The sequence below is a fragment of the Amblyraja radiata genome, chromosome 19, assembly GCF_010909765.2.
Source record: "Amblyraja radiata isolate CabotCenter1 chromosome 19, sAmbRad1.1.pri, whole genome shotgun sequence".
NCBI lineage: Eukaryota > Metazoa > Chordata > Chondrichthyes > Rajiformes > Rajidae > Amblyraja > Amblyraja radiata.
In genome coordinates this window covers 17,512,248-17,536,095 of record NC_045974.1, presented here as the reverse complement: position 1 = coordinate 17,536,095, position 23,848 = coordinate 17,512,248, and the positions used below count along the sequence as shown (strand labels likewise).

The 23,848-nt window shown below is 43.8% G+C and overlaps 1 protein-coding gene and 1 long non-coding RNA gene across 2 annotated transcripts; both read right to left on the bottom strand.

Moving 5' to 3' along the window:
• Nucleotides 1-4,723: 4,723 nt before the first annotated feature.
• Nucleotides 4,724-11,314, bottom strand: LOC116983890. Its single transcript, XR_004414837.1, has 3 exons — nucleotides 11,188-11,314; nucleotides 7,194-7,246; nucleotides 4,724-4,789 (listed from the first exon to the last, which is right to left on the bottom strand). It is a non-coding gene; the product is annotated as an uncharacterized LOC116983890 (long non-coding RNA).
• A 1,464-nt stretch (nucleotides 11,315-12,778) lies between these two features.
• On the bottom strand, nucleotides 12,779-21,745 carry LOC116984261 (cytidine and dCMP deaminase domain-containing protein 1-like). Its single transcript, XM_033038378.1, has 3 exons — nucleotides 21,690-21,745; nucleotides 15,640-15,767; nucleotides 12,779-13,096 (listed from the first exon to the last, which is right to left on the bottom strand). Exons 1-3 carry the CDS (start codon nucleotides 21,715-21,717, stop codon nucleotides 12,779-12,781), a joined length of 474 nt encoding a protein of 157 aa, XP_032894269.1. The 5' UTR covers nucleotides 21,718-21,745.
• Between the last annotated feature and the right edge of the window lie 2,103 nt (nucleotides 21,746-23,848).

Here is a 23,848-nt window from a genome sequence, read left to right as displayed (position 1 = left end):
ATAGGGTAGGGAGACTGAAAAGTCAAGGGGAGTCTGACTAATCATGATCTGGATCAATGTCCAATTAGGGTTAGGTAACCAGGATTTTGGTAAACAGAAGTCTTGTCAGAAAAAGGGAAAGTAAATTACAAAGAGACGTCTTTGTAGATGAAATATTATATACTGCTGGCAAAACAAGGTTTTTGTATATGTACTGCTTGTAAAGCAATGTTTTTTGTATGTGGAATGTGTGAAATTCGAAGCAATGAGCAAAGTTGTGTGTCGCTTTAAGAAGTTTGTCCTTTAAAATGCAAATGAACAGTTTATGGTGTGCTCCGTTAAGAAACAGGCATGAATGGGGGGCGGAGCTATACTCGAATGATAAAATGTGTTGGTTGATTATAAATCTTTTGAACCAAGTTTTTAAAAAAAAGACTCATCCCGATTAAAGTGTTAAATGAGATTGGAAATGTCAAAATTACAGAGAAAAATAAAATGTATTATTGATTACTGATTCTGAGTGAGTTCTTTTGGGAAAGATTGTTTTGATATGATAACAGAGGTTGTCTTTTAAAATGCAAATGAAGCAAGATTACTGTATGCAAGCAAAAAAATATGTGGCTGTAGCATGTGCTGTGTGAGGGAAATGAAGGTACATGAAAAATTGTCTTATGGCTTACAAAAGGGGGTTTGAGGGAACTCACAATGAGGGATAAAAGGTGAGAAGATAAAGTAGATTGGGGAAGAGAACATATTTGGAGAATTGAATATTCAGGTGGAGAGAGCCTCTTCGGATATAATCGGATTAAAGAATAAGTTCACAGGGAAGTGTTAGGAAGGAACTGGAGATGCTGGAGGATCAAAGGTAGACAAAAGTGCTGGAGAAACTCAGCTGGTGAACAAGATTTACAACTTTTTATTGATGCAGGAAAAGCTGCTGTGTCCACCCCCTAGAGAGTGGGGGGAAGCCACCTACAGACCCTGGGCAATTAACTAATTATGTATGGACGGCAATTAACCCATGTCTTGCCAGATCTACATTCCCAGGTTGGAGGAGTTTTTGCTGGAAACCAGTGACCAAGGCCATAAAAGCTATACGATGATGGTGCTGGGACAAGAAGAAATTGAGACTGTATTGAAAAGAACAACCAAGTGTTGCTAACAACATGAACTGCTGTAAAGATTGAAGATCATCGTCGCTGGATACATTTGATTGACTGAACAGTTTGTGGAAACAAGGACGATGGGCTATTGATGCTCCCTGTATTCTGGGGTGGCCCAGCCCACATGGACTGAACTTTCTTCAGAATGGCAAGCTTGCGGACTAACCCACATTTAAAGGATGGTACACACCTCCTTTTAAACAAAATTGAAGTCAAACATGACAAGCGCAGCAAAGATAACCTGACTACAGACAGTAAGAGGTCTGCAAAGGCCAGTTAAATCTACCTGTTTTTGCCACAACCAAGGCACTGGTGTATATTTAGGAAACAGTATATTTGTGACAGGGCATTGTTATGTTGCAAATGCAGTGCCACACAAGAGAAGCATGAACCAGTTACACCAGCACACGGGGAGTTCCAAGCAACAGAGAGGAAGCAGCGAAAGAGCTAGGGTGATCTCTTTGAAGATAAAATGACCTAAACCAAATGGCCAATGTTTTTAGTATCTTGTACCATGTAAACAAAATGCCTTTGATGTGATGCATTCTGTGGAAACCTTTTCCTGTACCTCTGACCATGACTAATGTCTGTGGAATGTGCCAAGGGGACAAAAAAAAACTATTTAATGCAATGTAATTCTGTTGTTCAGAGAAGTGGACCGAGGACAGTCGAGTGTCTACATTGGTCACTTAGCTGGAATTCTCGCTCCCTTCCATCGGCCGATAATAAGTAAAGTTTTGAACTGGTCTACCAAACAGTTTGTGTGGTGTCTGTTTATTAAGAAGCAAACCTGGTTAGTTGTTATAAAAGTAGCTTTTTCAAAACCACTCCTCAAAATACAAGATACGTATATAACACAATGATCACACAAGTCATACACACTTTCTATACTAAGAGAAAATATATTTCTATAAATCTAAACAATTTCTATGTCTAAAGTGTACCTTTCTACTAAGACAATACATTTCATAATTGGTGTTACTATAATTTTACACATTTTGAAATACCATTACCTATGTCTTTAAAACATTAATTATATATGTTTGCTGAATTACAGTTTCTAAGTTCAAAACGCACATTTCCATCTCCCATCCAAAGATACATGGGTCGTAAATCTGTCAATTTAGTTAATATGAGTTTGGTGCCTTTCCTGTTATCGGGAAGCAGGATTTCCAATCTCATGTACCATACAGAACACAAGGTACAAGGTACATCTCAGACCATTACGTCAGAATTCCATCTGCTTCAACCTTCTATAAACAACTCCCTCAATCTAATTATTTCTCAAAGCAACTATTCCTTCATTTACATCTTATTCCTTATCACACTCATTATAATTTTACACAGCCAAGGCTAACTGCAGTCTATCATCTCTCAGCCTTGAATTCTGTCTCAAACCTAGCATAACAAGCCATAACTCTTCACCTTTATGTCACATTCAGAGCTCAAAAATGTGCCATAGAGACAGAGCAGATGGCCTAAGAAGAGGCCCCTTATTCAGCTTCCCATTCTTCAACACAAAGCCATATCAAATACAATTTCCTCCAGTGCTATAATTGCCCCAAGTAATAACCTAAGCTAAGCAGGTTCAGGTTCAGGCATCCATGTTTTGATTCATCTTTGCCTGTGTGTATGTGTCTGTTTGCACTTTATTTCAGTTCAGGAAAACTTTAAGCTTTTCTTTTGCAATCAACTTAGCTTATATAAAAGTCACTATCCAAGCGGTTCTACTTGTATAATATTTCCTCAGTAGGATGCAGAGGTGATGGTTAATGTATGTGTGCGATGGTCCCTTGTTTTCTTTATCAATTAGTTACATTTAAATGGAGAGGGAATAGTGAGGAAGCCTGCAAATGATACATGTGTTGGCCATGTGGTGAACAGTGAGGAAGGGACCTTTAGACTCCAGGAAAATATTGATGTTCTGGTCAAGAGGATAGAAAATTCGGAAGCGGAACTCATGATTCAAGAGTGTTTAATTGTCATATGCATCGGCATCACAGAACAATGAAATTATTAACTGCTACAGTTTTATAAGCACATTAAACAATGACAAAACAAATAAAGATGCAATAGTTTAATGTTTAGGTGTAGTGTTTAGGGATAGTTTGAGAAGTGTGTTTAGTATAGTATGGTTGGACACTATTAGGAGTACGTAGATAGTATAGGAAATGTCAAGAGTATAGGGACTGTGGACAATAAAGGGGGTGCAGTATAGGGAGTGCAGGGCAGTATAAATAGTGAGACAGAATAAAGAGTGTGCACAGTATATAGATTGGGAACTTTCATTTGGACCAATGAGTGAGATGGGTCACTGACCGCTATGCACCGCCATCGAACCCCAACCTCCACACCAGGGTAATTCACTCCCCCTCCGACCACCGGACCCCGGCACCCACACCGGATGATTCACCCTGGCCGCGGGGACAGACGTTTTATTTATTACCGTCTCGGTGCTTGCGGAACGCACCCAAGCTCCCACGCACAAAACAGGCAGCATCTCTGGAGAGAAGGAATGGGTGACGTTTCGTGCCGAGACCATTCTTCAGAGTGTGTCTGAAAGGTCTCGACCCGAAATGCCACCCATTCCTCCTCTCCAGAGATGCTGCCGGTGAGGCTGATGTCACACAATGACCCAGCCTGTGAGACTGCCTCCACATATTGGCAGAGCCGGTGAGACCACTGTCACACAGTGACCCAGCCGGTGGGACAATGTTCATGCCTTCACAGTGATGTGATGGACGCGTGGGTCTGGACCAATCGCTGACAAGTCCCGCCCCCCGGCAACTTCATGTCCGTTATTGGACTTTTCTGTTGAGCAGCAGTCAGTCCTTTGGCTTGGAGGCAACGCTGCCTTTTGGGAAGGTGGCGTTTCAACAGAGCGGCCATTCGGTAAGTTTGCTTTTAGGCTACGTAGCTTTTTGGTTTGTTGGCTTTCAGGCGTCCCGCCCTTTTGATTAGTTTGCGTCTAGGCGTCCCATCCATTTGGTTAGTAGGCGTTTCATCTTCGTACTCTTTTGGTTTATTGCCGTTTCAGCCTCGTTTTCATTTGGTTCTTTTGCTTCGACTTCTTTGCTTCGGCTTCTTGTCTGTCGGCGCCACTCAGGGTACCATTGTTGAACATGTGGAACAGCGTTTGGGTTTATGTGGTACAGTAGAGGATGAGTGCATGTGGAGTACTGGATTCCCATGAGAGACAGTACATGATATGTGGATGTTACAAGTACCGGGGCAGGCTCTTTTTTTTAACATCTGCAGCCCCTTGTTCTTTTGACAACACACTCTCCTGCATACCCTTTCTAAGAGCAGGGATTCGGTACCCAGTAGCTATATGCTTCTTCTTCCTCACTGCCAGGATTATTGAGTCACATGGCTACATTTCCTCAGTATCAAGGCCTGTCTTCAGTTATGTCTTTCCGGACTGACTCAGGGAGCTATGGACCAAAGGTTGGCTCTAACAAAGCATTTGACACACTAATTGTACACAGGCATCATACCCCAAACCCCGATAGCATGCCAAACCTGAGGAGAAGTGCGTTCACTTCTGCATGAACCATGGATTTGGCTTTGGTCATAGTGCCTCGCCCATGGCGAGGGAAGTTTCCATATGTTGCCTTCTTGATGTACCCATTATAGCCAGCTCCAACCTACAGAACAAGAATAGGTGCTTTGTCAATAATACGGTTAGAACTCAGATAACACACCATTCGACGAAATCCTGCTGGTTCAGTATCTGACTCACCAGTTGATGTTTGTTGTATTCTCTTCCCACACACCATTGTCCTGGTTCTGTTCAACACATGGGACCCTGTTTCCTGTGCTTCCTTCAAACTGACCCAGATCCTGTTTCGGGTGCTCCCTTTAAGCTCACCAGTCTCACCGGGAAATGTATCTATATGCAAGGTAGCCCCCACTACTAGCCCATACCTAGCTCACATTCCTGACCCAGAGCTCTGGCCATACTCAACTTGCACTTGGAACCTGCAGCTAATATTCCAAACCAGTGAAGGAGCCAGATCCTGGACCATCAAAATCGCCAACACCATTGGGCCTCAGATTTACTGTATATGGATGCTATAAGTAACTTTGGTTTGGCTATGTCAGAGGTAGCCTGTGGCAGTGCCATATATTCAACTGAAGAAGATCAAACATTATGTCAGGAAGAGGTTTTGGGAGATGCGTGATCCTCAATGACTTTTCCAATCCATCTTTAAAACTGTCAGAAATTGGAAAATTGGAAAATATTTCTACCATGTCTCACTCTGCTAGGTATTGTTAGACATGAAGCAATCTTCGGGAATTATGTGGATAGCAGCTGTTAGTGCAGATGAGTAGCATCAAGTACAAACAACAAACACTTCCTACACCCAATCATATCTTCCGTTCCCCATCACATGCCGCTTTCCACAGGGACCAGTCTCCTGTCTCCACAGTCCTCCCTCACCTCTATCCAGGAATCTAAACACTTTTTCAGGTGAGAGGTTCCCTTGCATCTCCTCCAACTTCATCTATTGTATGTAGTACACGAGATGTGGCTTACTCTCGATCTGTGAGATGAAGCGCAGACTAGACAACCGCTTTGCCAAGCATCTGCACTGTCCACCAGCTACCTGGATTTCCCACAGACCATTATAATTCCTCTCCCCATTCCCACACCATCCGTCCTCAGCCTCCTCCACTGCCATACTGAGGCCAAATGCAAACTAGAGGATCAGCACCTTGTATTCTGCCTGGTTGGTCTAAAACCCCATGGCATGAATATTGAACTTTCCAATTTAAGTGTGTCCCACTTCTTTCTTTCTCCTGATCACACATACTTCTTTTTCAACCACTCCTCACCCCTAACCCCTAATCTCCCACTTGCCTGTTCCTACCCCACTACATCTTCCAATCATTTACACACTCCTCCCATTGTGTCCGCACCCCCCCCCCCACTGTTACCATCTGGCTACATATGGTCCTTTGTATTGCTGCAAGTTATAAGGTCAAACTTGTACAAAAAACACCTCAAACACCTGGCTATGAGGCAAAGAAAGGCATCAAAACAAGAGATATCTCCCAGGTTCTAGGGCAGTAAACTCATGGGATTTCTGGCGGAACAGGTAGTTGAATCCACTCACTACCAAGGACCTCTGGAGCTGCAATTGTGGGCCTCTTTCAGTCATGAGTAGGGGGAATGTGTGTTTCAGAGACCTGCTGATGATGCCCTATCAAGGTGGGTTCTTGAGGCATCAGGTCGCACAAGGGCTGGACACCAATGCTCTAATCCTGTGATCAGGGAGGATGACTCATAGAGGCTTCTGCATTCTATCTGGGAAGATAAGTGAGGTGTGTTTGAGGAGGAGACCAGAGGGAGCTGATGAGGGCAAGCCCATGATCTGCACAATAAGGCATGAGAAACTGACAAACACAATCATTTCCCTGGAAGAGTTAAGGCAGAGTCGGAGAACTCAAGAGGTTGCCAAGGTTGACCGTCAGAAGGTCCAACAATGAGGAGCCAAGGGCTGTAGTGGGACATAGAATGGGGACACTGCCAGACCTGAGACTGTGGTGCTTGCTGGGAAGAATACTGAAGAATGATGTCCATCCAAGAAATCAGACATTGTTGGCAACCTGGTAATTGTATGTTAACAGCTTGATTCTCCACCACTCGGAGCTGGGCATCTGCTTACAAGGCAGAATGAGTTCTTGTTTAAATTGGCATCACACCAAAGTGCTTGTTCCTGAGCTGTATTGTTCTATGTTCTACAAATGTTACGCCATCTGGAAGGACAAGGACAGCAGGTACAATGGAACACATCACCTCCAAAATACCGTCCACAATCTGAACGTGGAAATTTATCATTGTTCCTTCCTGGTCATTGCGCCAAAATCTGGGAATTCCCAATCCTATAGCACATGGGAGAACCTTCACAAAAAGGACACCAGTCGTCCAAGGAGAGACTTGCTTATCACCCTCTCAAGAGTAGTTTGAATGGGCAAGAAATGCCAACTTTGTCCACATAATCCAGACCCCAAGGCGGAATAAAAATGCTATGCAGCTTTACTCACAATATACTGCTTCTTGTTGTAGATTATTGCTCCAACACCACGATCTGGATCATCTAAATAAGAAGTGTTAAATTGTTAGAAAAGTTACAATGCTGCAAAGTACAGACTAAATTTAAAATTTAAGATGGATATGAAAAATAAAATTAAAATGATTTCTGGGTCTAAATCGCTGATCAGTAACTTTGTCTCTATTTTCTATTGATTGCCTTGCTACTTCCAGTGATCTTGGGGAGTTGTGATGAGCCCTAAGAAAGCTACAATGAGAGAGATGCTGGCCTTTTACTGACCCATTTTAAACACACCACAGCTGTAATAGGCTGTGGGCCGAGGAGCTTTATTCCAGTGTTTCATGACCCAAGTCACAGAACTACATTAAATTTTCACATATTGTGTAAAAATATTATATAAATCACCCCTGAACCTCGTCAAGAACAAAACTTGCACATTTTTATTAAATAAGAGAAAAACTGGTAACATTTCAGGTATTTTTCGTCCAATCAAAGCACGTTTAACATTGAGTTGTATGCCAGTTGGCCAATCACAGGCTTTGCTTCTGGCTAGCTAGGCAGGGAGCACACAACATGGCTGAGTCCTCTTCTACTGATGCCTGTTTTACTGGAGATTCCGATGAAGGTTCTTTCTAGTTCTGTGGAATACATGTCGTGGAAACTTGCAGCAGGGTAATTGAATTTGGTGAGAAAAGCATTAAGAAGTCTGAAGAATTTGCAGCTAAGTGGATAGAAGTGGAAGAAAGTCTTGAAAGCAAAGTCCCTGCTGAGATGCTGCAACACAAAGTTGTGAAACCAGTGAAACTTTGTGAATCAACTCAAACTGAAAGGTAAGATCTAGTCTGAATTTATGAAAATTAACCTGTATGGACTTTCATTAATTTAATTGCACCCTTTTATAATGTGAAAAAATTAGATTTGGAGGCTGTACATTCATTCACTCACTCACTCACTCACTCACTCACTCACTCACTCACTCACTCACTCACTCACTCACTCACTCACTCACTCACTCATTCATTCCTTCATTCATTCACTCATTCACTCACTCACTCATTCATTCCTTCATTCATTCATTCCTTCATTCCTTCACTCATTCACTCACTCATTCCTTCACTCATTCATTCACTCACTCATTCACTCACTCGTTCATTCACTCATTCACTCACTCATTCGCTCACTCTTTCATTCCTTCATTCATTCACTTATTCATTCATTCACTCATTCATTCCTTCATTCCTTCATTCACTCATTCACTCACTCACTCACTCACTCATTCATTCATTCATTCATTCATTCATTCATTCATTCATTCATTCATTCAGTCACTCGTTCACTCACTCATTCACTCATGAAGTTGGGGGCCTAAATTATGTGTATGCATAACACAAGGTAAATTAAACATTTTCACTAATGCCAGCTTGTTGTAGTCTAATAAGTCTTTAACATCTAATCTCGGAGTTGCCTGCGTTAATTTACCGGGAAAAAGTGCTCCGATCGCGGGGTCTATGTACTTAACATAGTGAAGCCGCAGTCTCAATTAAGAAGCGGCCGATTCGCGAACACGGAGCCGCGGATCATCTCCGCGAGCGGGGGGGGGGGGGGGGGGGGGGGGGCTGTACATAGTGCCGTCCGTAGCAGCCGTTTCCAGGCTCCGACCATGGGAGAAAAACGGAAGGATATTCATTGCACTTTTTAGGCTGCCATTGGAGTGAGAAATGGTCAGAAATGGCTGATGTTTATGTAGAAATGAATTGGTGTATGTGAACTTGAAGGAACTAATTTGTCTATGGTAGTAAGTGTTATTCTCATTAACATTAAGAAGAGGTTGAAATGTTATGAATTGAAGTCCATGCAGACTTAATGACTATGAGATGTTTTTTTTTTGTAGCCTCTGCCTGACCCTCCACGTGAACCTGAACTAACTTATCAATGGACTTATCAAAACTTATCAAAAGACTTGGAATCTGATGAAGAATATTCAGATGACGATCAGATGTAATGTAAACAAATAAATTGGGGAAATAAATGATTATATAAAGTTTTATTTTAGTGTCGATCGTTTCACTGTTTATTTGGTCAAATTATTTAAACAATGAGTGAATTACTTATGATAATGGCGTGCTGGTGAATGACAATGCAACAGCCCACCCATCCACACATACATACACACATCCACATACACATCCATCCGTACGCACACTTCCATGCATGCACACACACACACACACACATACATGCACACATACATCCGCGCACACACACATCCATCCGCACACAGACATACATGTACACATCCATGCACACACATACATCTACACACACATCCACACATACATTGACACATCCATTCATTCACACATACATCCATCCACACATACTTACACACTTACATCCACACGTCCACAGATACACGTTTGACAGGTGTACACAGACACACACACAAACTACAGATACTCAAACAATGCAACACTTTTAGGGTTATTTTAGGTTAAAGGTAATAGTCCTCATTTGCAAAGACACCATCGGGGGGGTCTCTATCATATATTAAGGCTCATTGAAGCTTAAAATTAATACTTATCGAGTAAACATCAGAGCATTTGATTCTTGGTCAGGATGTGACACTTACATCAGAAATAAGACAGGTCTCTTACAAGTCTGCCACCCAGCCTGGCACTGCCCCAGTCCCACTATGGCCATTACCCCCACTCTCCCCACTATGGCAGTCAGTGGAGTTCAGTAAAAGGGGGAACCCAGAGGATCTGTCCTGACCCTTTAATTAGGCAGGTTCATGAGCCCTTAAAACTTGGGACCTCTGCTGCAGTCTCATTACATTTCCTATTGAAGCGACTGGAAGATGCCTTGCAGAATAAGACAGGTCTCTTACAGGTCTACCACCCAGTCCCACTATGGCCGTGACCCCCACTCTGCACACTGGCAGTCAGTGGGGTTCAGTAAAGGGAGGAACCCACAAGAACTGCCCTCACCCATTAATTAGGCTGGTCCAGGAACAGGACCTCTGCGACCGTGTCATTAAAAAAACACACAATTATATTCATCATATTATTTTTATATAATATAATTATACTTAATTATATATGATTACAGTCATATTTACAAGTCATATATATAGGTATAATAATATATAGTTTAAATGGACTGCAACACGGAAATAGGCTGCCCATGGTGTAATACGGGCATTGGCCACTAGAAGGCACTTACTTTCCTGATCTCATTTTCTAATTAGTTTAATTCATTAATGTGCAACGTTTGGCAATGAGGAGTTATGACATCCTTCTCAATTATATTTCATCTAAATCTGTGGAAAATTAAATGTAGTTCGGTGACTTGGGTCACAAAAACTGATTTCTAGACACATTTTTGATGCTCGGCCCACAGCCTATAATGAGAAAAAACATAGCACTGGATAAATTCAGCAGGCCAGGCATCATTTGTGGAGGGGAATAGACAGACAATGTTTTAGGTTGTGGTCCTTTGGGACTGAGTACAGAAGCCTGAGGAGTGATATGATAAATGCCAATCAATTTATGAGGCATTGATGGATAAATAGTCAGAAAGTGTTTGCCCTTGGTGAGTATATCACAAACAAGAAGGCAAAGTATTAAGATGAGAAGGAGTTTTAAAGGGGGTTTGAGGGGAAAGGTTTTTACACAGAGAGTGACTGATATCCGGAACTCATTGACAGAGGAGGTACTGGTATCAGATACAATCCACAAGTTTCATGAACACGGTGGGCTGAAGGGCCTGTGTCTGTGGTGTTTGACTCTATGACTTTGAAAGAAATTTGTCATGCCAGATACCAAGAGATATGGACCAAAATCAGTTAATTATTGAGATCCAAATCAGCCAGAATATAACCCAGTGACTGAATGGGTTAGAGGGTTTGAATGGAGTGAAATCTGGTGAAATCAGCACTGAGATGTTCGATGCTGACACTATACCAGGATTACTACTCAGTTACAAACCTGAACGAGCAGCCAGCAGGAAGCAAAGTTGCAGACAATGAGTAGCAATGCCCAGGGAGATCTCCTCATGCTCAGGCATGGTGCCATGGCTACAATTTAAGAGTGCATAGTAGCTGCACACTGTGCTCTTGATCATGGCGTTCGTGCCTTCTGGGTCTGACTGGGGAGCAAAGCCACAACCCATCCAGTTGGTATTCAGCTCCTCCTCTAAGCTGGAAGTGGATTTCTGACATTGTTTACACTTCTTCCTGCGGGTCCGGTGGCACAGATTGTCGTCAATATTAACTTTGATGATCGGGATGAATGGCACCATTAACGTGTTGCTCTTTCTGAAAATCTGGTTGGTTTCGTAGAAATCTTTCTTGTCATTGTTGAGGCTATATTCTGCGTCCTTGGGCCAGAAATGTACAGATCGTACCCCTCCTATAATGGCAAGAAAGTGTCAGGCATTATGCTTGAATTATTTACTAATTTGGAATCAAAACAAATCCATTTACTAACTATAATCCAGATCCTTTGATTTTCCATTTGTTTTAGAAATTAACAGCTGTTACAAACAAACCAAATGGGGAAAAGATGAGTGGGATGCAAGAGAGAATAATGCCACAGGGAGAAGGGAAGAGGTTTGAGATTGACTTGACGAGAGCTAGCAATAGTCTCCTTTCGTGCTACAAGAAGTCAATAAAAAACCTGATAAAGAAACAAGTCAAAAGGGTATGGAGAGGTTAGACATTCTGAACTTGGAATAGATAGGGTAGAGAGAATCTGGTGATATGATAGACAGAATCTGGTATAGACTTGACAGTCAGGACCTTTATCTGAGGATGAAAATATCATAGACAAGAGAACATAGCTATAATGTCAGAGGAAAGGGGGAAAGATTAAAGGTGACGTGCAGGACAGGTTTATTACACAAAAGTGATGGATGCCTTGAATTTGTTGCCAGCGGTGGTGCTGGAAGCCAATATGATAGTGATGTTAAATAGGCTTTTAGATAGACACATGAACATGCAAGAAATTGAAGGAAATGGGTCACCTGCAAGGAGAGGAGATTAATTTAATTTAGCATCATGTTTGGCACTGACATTGTGGGCTGAAGGGCCTATTCCTGTGCTGTACTGATCTATGTTCTATGTAAATACGATGGTGGGGTACCTGAGAGAGTGGGGACATAAATACCAGGCAATAAGGTAAAGGCTGAGTACGAGAATACACAGTGATGATTTGAAATACGTTTAAAGAAAAGCTTGGCTGGGATGGGTGCCTGTACAAGTGCTTGGAATGAGAGATCTATGACAATTGTTCACAACCAATCACTTTATCAATAATGAGGAAGTGAGATTTAATTGCTGATGACTAAGTCACTCTATCATCTGCATCGATCTCAGGATCTTGAGACACAAGGAACTGCAGTTGCTAGAATCTTGCGTAGAACCTCTTACGTAGAAAATTCTGGAGTAACTAAGCTGGTTGGGCAACATCTCTGAAAGGACATGAGCAGGCAAATGTTGGGGACCCTTCTTCATTGTCCAGGTCTCCCCTTGGGTTCTACCTAGGACCTTATGAATTGCCTCACAATCCTCATTCCCAATCATATGAAAGAAAGTACTTGGTTGAGAATCAAGGACATCTTCATTCCGACAGCCAGCAGCAGGACATTTGGGAAGGGCACAGTGGAAAAGAACTGCTCTGAGGTCAATGATTTTGTAAAGTATGTCTTGCCTTGAACTAGACATTTTGCGCATTCAGTGCAGGGTTTCCTGGAGAGGTACACGTTGCACCCTTTTGCCATTGTCGTCAGGTTCATCATGACGCGCTGCACGGCATGTAGCTGTTTCCGAGAGCAGTCCATTGCCACGATTCGCTGGATGGAAGTGGACTCGCACACGACAATCCCAGTTTTATTAATCTGTGAGAAAAGATGTGAATTAAACCAGAATAATGAATGGGTCACTTGAAAATGTATTATAAATATAGACATGGCCAACAGCAGACATGTACCACAAGGATTTAAACTAATCATGTTCTCAGCGGTGTCCACTGCACCAGTTTCCATCAGATAAAAACGGAAGCGAATCATCTATCCAAAGTTTATCCTTACACAAAACTAATGTAAACTTTTGGAAAACATCCAGCAGCAATAAATGCACCAATTTCATATTAAAAATGTCACTCCCTCCTGATTCCATTGCCTTTAAAATAAGGCCATTTGTTGAATGTCTTCCAGTGACCTTTATAACTGAGCATCCTCACCCTTCTTCATCATACTCGAAAGTGAAGTTGGGATACGCTTCCCAATATTCCCAAAGATTAGCTCCACTCTCACGATAGTTTTGTTGGAGGTCAGGTGTAGAAAATTGTGTTGCAGCTTTGTTGACACTGGCCAACACTAATTGGTTTAGATCACAGCATGTATATCATTTTGAAGCAAACAGTGAATAAAGATAAATCCCGCTGGGCAGCCGAATTTGAGGACATTTTAAGTAATGATCCCATCTAAGTAATGGATTCAAAGGCTTTAGTGAGGTTACAATCAATGCTGCCCCAACCTCACATCCCTTCATTGCCTCAATATCCCATAATCTACTGATCTCTGCCTTGCATACACTCAGCATCTAAGCCTCCATTGCCTTCAGGTGGAAATTTCTATAGATTCACCTTTTGGTACCTTGAGACTACTTCTACACCAGCAAAGGGAAACATCATCATTGTGTCTGTCCTGCCAAGACCCGTAAGAGTTTTGATGGTTTATATAAATCACCACTGACACTCTGAAGGTTATGGGCCCATTCTGTTTAATCTCACCAAAGGAGATAATGCCTCCAATCCACTCCCCATTCCCATTTCCAACCCCTGTCCTAGAAATCAATCTGTTGATTTTTTAGAGTATGCTGAATCTGGGTAGCGTCATTAAACATTTTCCTTTCAACAACTCCTCTCCTGCACTAATACATAACTTTCGATTGAAGTTGCAATGCTCGTCAAGTGAAGTCAAGTCGAGTCTATGGTCACAGGCCCAACTACGGTGAGTACAATGAAATTCTTGCCTACAAAGTTTCATCTCCTGCCCCACAGAGGCCAATCTTCAGTTGGTGGATACAATTACAACTTTTAAAAGACTTTTGGACAGATATATGGATAGGAAGGGTTTAGAAGTATATGGCCCAAATCCAGGCAATTGAGACTAGCCCAGTATGCCAACTTGGTAGTTGGTGGACAAGATGGGCCAAATAACCTGCTTCTGTGCTACATAGTTCTGTAACTCTTTGAATCTAAAACAGACTGTGAGGAGAGAGCAGGTGGACTCAAACCTGTTTCTGCAATATCTCATTACAACACTAAAACTACCTCTTCTCCCCAGTACTCATCCCTACTGGAAGTGACAGAGAAATGAAGTTAAGCTGAGCAGGCCATGATCTGGCAACCGCTTACTTTTTTGACTCATGCCACAGAGGGCAGTCATTCAGCCCATCAGATCCATACTGGCTCTCAACAGAGTTATCCCATCAGTGCTATTTCCCCTCTGCTTGCACTCTATCAGTAAACTTGACAATAACCTAAACGGAACTGTTTATTTCTCTGTAACTGGCAACTCATTCTCCATGACATGCTCAGAAGCCAATTCTCCTGTAAGTTACCTACATTAGGGGGCATTTTATGGCAGCCAATTAACCTACCAAATTATCAGGATGCAGGTGGAAACTGGAAAATCTGGCAGAAGCCCAGATGGGTCACAGGGATAATGGGCAAACTCCATACACATTCTTTCACAAACATCCCGACACCTTCCTGTTATTCGCCAGAAAACATTTACTTGAAAGCTGTAGTCTTCCTAAGGGTCCAGTTAGATTAGAAAGAAAATGTGTGTTGAATGATAATGCGTAATGACTCACAGATCTCAATTCTGACATCAGGCGCCGTACCAAGGAAGAAGACTCTTTAAAGATTTTTAAATCTCATTCAGTTTTACCCACTTCCGATCCTCCATAACAATTTTTATTCCCATCAAGTACTTTTTGGAAGAACTAGCTAACTTTATTCCAACAACAAACTGGTCCTGCAATAACATACGCACAAATGCTCTACACAGCTCAGCTTTCACATCTTGGTCAACCTAACTCTTCAAACTTAATTTACCATAAGCAACTCAGTAAGGTGCCTTCCTATGCTACCAGGGGTAAGCTAGCTATTTAGGACAATGCTTTAATTTCTCAGCAGTATGGCGTGACTCTGAAGCATGTGTGTTTGTTTCATTTGTGCCAAATATCCAAATACTGCAGGTTAAAAAGAAGATGGGCAAAATACCAAACCAGTTACTGCCATTTTCCATCCAACTTAACACCAGAGTTTTAGGCTCTACATAGAAATGAAACACAGTTAAAATCTTTGGTCAATAATTTCTACTCTTTAGTGTTTCATTTGATAATCTAAATTTACTGTTATTTTTCCTACCTTGATCACCTGATCACCACGTGGTTCAGAAATTGGAGACTCACAGAGTGGGGACTCCTCCATGTGTAGAGCGAGTAACATAAAGAGAGTCTCCTTGTCTTCCAGCCGTTGGATGTCTCCATCAAAATCTGCAATGAGTCATAACAACCTGTTTATACTCTACCTATAAAAGGTTTAAACTGAACTTTCAAAGCCAGGGAGGGAGTATTTAATCTCAGATAACAGATCAAGCATTAACTTGACTGTATTATTACGATACAGTACTTATCTTTCTGTCCCCCAGTCCTTCAATATAGATCCCCTTCTACAGAATCATAAAAGACATTCAGCATTTAAACAACCTGTTTAGCCCAACTCTGATGCTGACCACGATGTCTATCTATGCTGGTCCCATTTACCTGCACTTAACCCATATTCCTCTAACCATTTCTTAAGCATGCGCTTGTCCAAATGTCCTGTAAATGTTCAGTCCTTTAATGAGCGTTTCTTTGGGCTGTGATCCATCAATCAGGTTTCCATGTGTAAGAAGGAACGCAGATGCTAGTTTAAACCGAAGATAGACACAAAAAGCTAGAGTAACTCAGCGGGGCAGGCAGCATCTCTGGAGAGAAGAAATGGGTGATGTTTTGGTCGACATGTGGACTCTTATACATCGGCGAGACCAAACGCAGACTTAGCAATTTGCAGAACACCTTCGTTCTGCCCGCCTGAACTTACCCGATCTCTCGGTTGCTGGACACATTAATTCTCCTTCCCATTCCGACAAAGACATTTCTGTCCTAGGTCTCCTCCATTGTCAGAGTGAGGCTAAACACAAATTGGATGAACAGCATCTCATATTTCGCTTGGGCAGCCTAGTGGTATGAATATTGATTTTTTTCTTTTCAGGTGTGAGTGGTGGGGAGAGGGGATGGGGAAGCGGGAGAGAGGGAAGGGAGAGGTGGGAGAGGTGGGTGGGCAGAGGGGGGGAGAGAAGGGGAAGAGTGGGGAGGGAGGGGGAGAGGGGTAAGGGAGGGGTGGAAGGGGAGAGAGGGATGGGGAGGGAGTGGAGGAGGGAGGGGGAGGAGAGGGGAAGAGGGGTGAGGAGAGAGGGGTGAGGAGGGAGGGGTGAGGAGAGGGGTAAGGAGAGAGGGATGAGGAGGGGGGAGACGGGGGAGAGGGTGGGAGCGGGAGGGGAGGGGAGACGAGATGGGGAGAGAGTGGGGAGGGGGAGGAGAGGGAAGGGGAGGGGAAGGGAGAGCGGGGGATGAGGATGGGGAAGGGAGGGGAGGAGAGTGGGCAGGGTGAAGGGGAGACAGGTGTAGGGGAAGGGGTGGGGGTGGTAGAGGGGGAGGGGGGGAGTGAAGGGTGGGTGAGGGGGGTAGAGAGGGGTGGGGAGGGGAAGGGGAGGAGAGAGGAGAGGTGAAGAGGGGGAGGGGAGAGGAGAGGGGTGGGGGAGGAGAGGGGAGGAGGGGCGGGGAGAGGTGGAGAGAGATTGGAGGGTGAGAGAGAGTAGAGGGAGAGAGATGAGAGAGAGTGAGAGAAATGGGGAGAGAGAGAGAGAAAAGGGGGAGAGAGAGAGGGGGAGAGAGAGGAGGGGGAGAGAGAGGAGGGGGAGAGAGAGGAGGGGGAGAGGAGAGGAGGAAGGATGAGGGGAGGGGGAGAGTTGGAGGGGAGAGAAGAGGAGGGGGAGAGGTGGAGGGGGGAGAGGTTGAGTGTGCTGCCGGTAGTTGTTTCTACTGTCGTTGATGTGGGAACTGATGTGTTGCTTGAAGCTGTTGTAGCTGCCTCTGTACTTGTAGATGGTACAGTGGTTCCTGGAAAGGTGGAGATTTTTGATTCAGGTAAATGTAAAGACTGGTGTTATTGGGGCAGAAAATGTATTGAACTACAATTTTGCCTTTTTTTGTATCAACATGATAATTTTCTTCAATATTCTGGAAAGTAGACCATATTTGTTTTCAAGGGACCAAAGAGTTTGGAAACAAAATCTGTGGATTGTTTGACAGAAGATAGGCCAACTGTGTACGCCACGGAACACACATGGCCAATCCATGTTAACCTGTTCTACTGTAATGATTCTTATTCACTGGATGTGTAAGGAACATTTTTATTTTGCATTACTCTTGCATACCGGACTCACCAGTGGGTGTATGTGGTGTGGTCGTGCTGGTGGTGGTAGCTTCAGTTGTAGATGCACTAGTGCTGCCTGTAGTTGTTTCTACTGTCGCTGATGCGGGACCTGGTGTGTTGCTTGAAGCTGTTGTAGCTGCCTCTGTACTTGTAGATGGTACAGTGGTTTCTGGAAAGATGGAGATTTTTGATTCAGGTAAATTTAAAGAGTAAATAACCGCAAACTTTTTAAATTGTAAAGAAATTAGTACCGGGAAGTATCATACGGGGAAACGCACACGAACATTGCACAAATACACACACATCCAAGATCAGAGTTTTATAAGTATAGAGATTGGTACTGATTGGGGATGATCAGGCATGATCACATTGAATTGCGGTGCTGGCTCGAAGCGCCAAATGGCCTCCTCCTGCACGTATTGTTTATAAATAATACACTTGAACTTAGCAATAAGGTTAACAGGTGCATTGAGAATAGAATTATAAAATAATAGGCACATCTGGTATTTTGTACAGGCAAATAATTAATGGTGTTATTATATATACATGACGTGTTTATAATCACAAGCTTACAAAATGTCGGCGCACCGGTGTGTGGAGCTTGAGGATGTTCATCTTGCGGGAGTGCGGATCGGCTGCAGATGTGGCGGGCGGAGCGGTGAATGGGCGTCAACAGCTGGAAATAACGGGCATCAACAGCTGGAAATAACGGGTTCCCCCGATGAGCGGTTGCAGGGGGGGCGGCATTCGGCGTCACACGCACACTAACCACCACTCACAGGGGAGGAGGGGGGGGAGAGGGGGGGGAGGAGAGGGGGAGGGGGGGGGAGGAGGGGGGGGGGGGGAGAGGGGGGGAGAGAGAGGGGGAGAGAGAGAGAGGGGGGAGAGAGGGGGGGAGGGATGAAGGGGGAAGAGATGATGGGGGTATAGAGGGGGGAGAGAGTGAGGGGAGAGAGGGGGAGAGGGGGGGAGAGAGGGGGGTAGGGGTGAAGGTGGGAAGAGGGGGGAGAGAGGGGGGAGATGATGGGGGGAGAGAGGGTAGGAGATAGGGGGGAGAGAGGGGGAGAGAGGGTATGAGAGAGGGGAGGAGAGGAGGGAGAGGAGGGGGAGATGGTGGGGGAGAGAGGGGAGAGGGGAAAGGGAAGGGGGGAGAGGGGGAAAAGGGAGGGGGGGTGAGGGAGGGGAGAGAGTGTGAGGGAGAGAGGGGGGAAATGGGGGGAGTGAGGGGGGAGAGAGGGGGGAGAGGGGGGAGGAGAGGGGGGGAGGGGGGTGAGAGAGGGGAGGGGGGAGAGAGGGGAGAGGGGGAGAGAGGGGGGGGGAGAGAGGGGGGGAGAGAGGAGGGGGCGAGGAGGGGGAGGAGGGAGAGGGGGGAGAGAGGAGGGGAGAGAGGGGGGGGTGAGGGAGGGGAGGGGGGGGGACGAGAAAGGGGGAGAGGGTGGGTGGGTGAGGGAGGGGAGGGGGGAGAGAGGGGGGTGAGAGGGGGGAGAAAGGGGGGAGAGAGGGGGTAGGTGAGGGAGGGGAGGGGGGGAGAGAAAAGGGGGAGAGGGGGGTGATGAGGGGGGAGAAAGGGGGGGAGAGGGGAGAGGGGGAGGGGGAGAGGGGAGGGGGAGAGGGGGGAGAGAGGGGGGGTGAGGGAGGGGAGAGAGGGGAGGATGGGGGGACGAGAGGGGGAAGAGAGGGGGGAGAGAGGGGAGGAAGAGAGGGGGAGGAGAGAGAGGGGGGGAGAGAGGGGGGAGGGGAGGGGAGGGAAGGGGGAGAAGGGGGGGGAGGGGGGGAAGAGAGGGGGGGAGGAAGGGGAGGGGGGAAAGGGAAGGGGAGAGGGGAAAAGGGAGGGGGGGGGGAGAGGGGGGGGAGAGAGGGGAGAGAGGGGGGTGAGGGAGAAAGGGGAGAGAGGGGGGGGTGAAGGAGGAGAGAGAGGGGTGAGATGAGGGGTTTGTGTGGGAGAGGGAGGGGTGGTGAGGGAGAAGGGGGGGTGGTGTGGGAGGGGGGGTCGGGTGGTGTGGGAGTGGCAGGGAGGTGGTATGGTGGTATGGGGGTGGTGTGTGGGGGGTGGGGTGGTGTGGGGTGGTGTGGGATGGTTTGGGGGGAGGGGTGGTGTGGGGTGGTGTGGGGGGGTGGGGTGTGGGATTCCTTCTGGTCAAGGCTGATTGGAGAGGCAAGAACAGAGCTTCACCTGAGCAGCTGTAGACTTTGTACAGACTGCAGACATCTGGGACATTATCTGCGCTTACTGGGAGTGGGAAGAATGGAATGGCAGTGTTTACATGGCTGGTATTTCACATGCTTCTTGGCACCATGTGGTTAACACGAGACCAATATTCTTCCCTCATCAAATCCTGATTCTTGAGGGAGGGGGCACAATTGTAGGATTCAAACAGAACTGGAGCCACTAGCAATACACCAAAAAGCTACACACTCAAGATGCTATTCAGCCCATTGAGCACAAATCCAGGTAGGATCAGAACAGTAACTGAATAAAACATGTGTCTTTTCTGTGAATGCTGACCGACCAAATTGGTATTTTCAGAAATTTCCTTCATTATTAATCTAAAGCAAATGCCCTTCCCATTGACTCTAGCTATGGACTGAACCAGCATAATCAATGCCACATATCTGTCCCTATAGTATGTGCCAGGTTTTTGTATCTGTCAGTACTGGTCACATGCAGCTGCTGTTTAAAAGGCTAAATGGCAGAATCTCAGAATCTTGTTTTTTCCCCATAACTAATGTATGATCACTACATTCTAAATGATTACCCAATTAACCCCTGCCATTCTGCATAAATGGATCCATTACTGCCTCTTCCCTCATTGGACTGGAAACATATTGATGCAAAAAATTCTCATGAACACACTTCAATAACTTTAACCAAGTAAATCTTGCCCAACTACTACCCCAATCCAATTGGATAGTTGACATCACCCTTTAGTGGTACTTAATAATTCTTATATATCTTTATAAATTTCCCCACAAATTTTCTACACTTCATTCTTTTTACATGTTAGCCAATAGAATACACCCAGAAGTGCAATGGTACTTTTATTTCTTAACTCAAATTATGTGGCTTTTGTCCTTTATCACCCAAGAACATTCTCTCCTTTCAGCAATCCAATATCTTCCTCAGTGATATTCTACAATCTCTGTGACTTCTTACTTTCCCTTTCCCAAACATCCAGGATATATCTAATCCTAAATCTTAATTTGTTTTGGGTCACGTCTTTGCACCACAGTATCAGAACTTTAGGTGGCTATTTATGCCTGCAGTCCATGAAGTTAAGAGGGAGGGGAGGGAGGGGAGGGAGGGGAGGGAGGGGAGGGAGGGAGGGAGGGAGGGAGGGAGGGGGGCGGGGGACGGGGGACGGACGGACATCTGTACCACCTGCTCACCCTAGTCTCATGATCACACATTTCCTATCTGCCTGAATGTACAGGTGAAGTAGTGGCAGATGCAAAGCAGGGCCAACAGCCGTGATAAAGGAAGTGTTACTGAGTGCTCAGCCAGCCACTGAAACTGCTCACAACCTGACTCCTTCTGGTACCTGGGAAGAGCAAAACAATTCTGCATCTGACCCAGTAAATCTATGAGGTTGGATGGCCTCCTCCTGCACCCACTTTCTATGTTTCTATGGATGCCCGTTAAACAGCACGAGTGAAGATCATGTGGGGTGGGAGATTGCAACCTTCACGTGGTCCACCCTGTTTCAACAAATGCAATCAACCTGGCGTGCACAAACAGAAGATCAAACAGAACAAGTTGTCTTACACGCAAGAAGAAGAAGAAGAAGAAGAAGAAGATCATGTTACTGGTCTTCTCTCTGGGTGACTCATTCAGTTTATCGTTGGAGATTTATGATATACAATTTCAGCAAACACAACATGAGGCAAGTTCAAGTTTGTATAATTCTCTTCATATGGTCTTAGTTTTAAAGAGCACTTACCAGCTGCCTTATCCTCCCTTGATTCCATTTTATGTTAGATCCAGCTGGGTTTTGGTGTTGTGGGTCCACTGAGTAAGTCCAATGCTGGACAGGGCTAGCTTTGCTATTTATAAGGCAAGCCGAATTACGTTTTACTCAATTACGTGCTTGAGTCATTGAAACAACCAAATATTATTGTGGTTGATTGAACAAATAAAGTGACACATCAAATATTTTTGAATAATTATGATTGGGCGTGACCAGGTATTATTTTGTATTAATAAATGCAGTATATAATGCCATTATTTGTATTGCAACACTGTAGGAATGTCAACATTTTGAGATTTAAAAAATCAAGCCTGTAATTGATCCATCAGATAAAGCATAAAAAGAAGTTTAATTTGATACCTAATTCACTTTCATATCTTCAGTATTAAAAAGGTTATGGTCATTTTCATTCTCGGAAATTAGCATCTTGTTCCCTATTGCTGTTCCACTGACAACACAAAAGCTGTGATCGAGGACAGTCAATTGACATAAAAGCCCATCACTTTCTTAAAAAAGAAGAGAACTGAATGAAATTTTCAGTTACTGTAGATAGAAGCAGTCTGAAACAAATATGATACATCTTACTTGGATGACCTGAAATTAAAGCATTTAATTAGTTAGTTACCTAATTGTAGCTAATTACAAAATTGACCGTTGTGACGGAAATAGTTATAAACACCCAGACTGCCTTGAAAATTCAAAATTGTGATATTCTCAAGATCCGAACTTTAATATTATTCTATTATATGATTGGTCCATAACAAACAGGTAAAGAAATTACAATTTCCAGTAAAAGACTAAGTCTTCATGGAGAAGATCAGTTGCTGGCTGGTACATTGACATAGCATAATCAGTAGCATCATCATACTCCTCAGATTGCAACCATAAGCAACTCTGTACACCTTGTTTTTCCTCAACCTTTCAATGTTGGCATTGTAAACTACAAGGTTTTGCTCTTCAAACCATGCATGACATGCCTTTCTGCCCCTACTTTTCCATTACAAATGTCCTGTAGATCATCACATTTGGAGTAGACCAAATTCGGATAATCTCTGCGAATGCTGTCTAAATCAGTCTCTTTCAATTTTTTCCTATTTTTTTCCTCTCATTCGTGTCCCGAGCATGCTCCTTGTCTTTCTGTCGCTTGATGATTTCTGCTCTCAATTCTTTCTGTTTTTTCTTCCGTCTGTTCCTCTGCACGCTCCCCAATTTCAAACCAATAAACTGCATTAACAGAAACAAGTTATTATTTTAGAAAAAAAAGAAATGATTTTGTTCAACAAAATGCTTAACATAAGTTAAACGTTAAAACAAATAGTAAATACCAAACAAAAAATTCATATTCATCAGTGTAATCAAATCAATTAAATTCATCTAAATTCAATTACTAGATCTAAACATCTATGCCATTCTTAAGAAAAGGCTAAAAATAAAATTTAAAATAGCCAAAGTATCCAAATAACAAACTGATCCCATTCACACAAGAATTCACAATATAACGATTTTTAAATTCACTTTGTCATGAATTTCTATGCCAAATGGAAGGAATTGAATGTTTAATTCCCATAAATTTTACTCTGTTGGTTTATAACACTGCAGCAGGCAAGGGCCGTTTTACATAGACATTTGTTCAAAATCCACAAACATCCATTCTCAAGATAATCAAAATAATTATTTTTTGCATAATCCTGTCATAAAATCATCTAAATTATCTATGTTTTGTGTTATTCACTATCCATGATCAATATTTTCATACTAAACATCTAACTGAAAACTTATTACTGTGGAAGTTTTTAGTCAGATAATTAGTATGAAAATATTGATCATGCATTTTAATCACCCCTCCCCTACAGCTTCTCGAATCGCACGCACAGGTAGTGCGCAGATTTGGAGCGCCATTGATGGTAGGAATTTGTAACAACTCTAAACATTGCATTCTTTGCAATCTCAGTAGTGGTTATAAATTCTGGCTTAGCATGTTACAGACTTTGGTCTATCCTATTCAGTCAAATGCAGGCAAATGAGAGTAGCTTAAATTGATATCTATGTAGACATGGACATGTTTGTGTCCAACACAACCCTTGCTAGTACCCACCGCTCACATGATCTGCATGCACTGCATGATCTAAAGC

What these genes read in the sequence shown, in the direction of transcription:
- LOC116984261 (XM_033038378.1), bottom strand. Translation starts at nt 21,717, where the DNA reads ATGGAATCAAGGGAGGATAAGGCAGCTG. An exon ending in AAGGGAGGATAAGGCAGCTG is followed by an intron (nt 15,768 to 21,689) that starts GTAAGTGCTCTT and finishes GACTCATTGCAG; the next exon opens with ATTTTGATGGAGACATCCAA. An exon ending in GTGGTGATCAGGTGATCAAG is followed by an intron (nt 13,097 to 15,639) that starts GTAGGAAAAATA and finishes CTTTTCTCACAG; the next exon opens with ATTAATAAAACTGGGATTGT.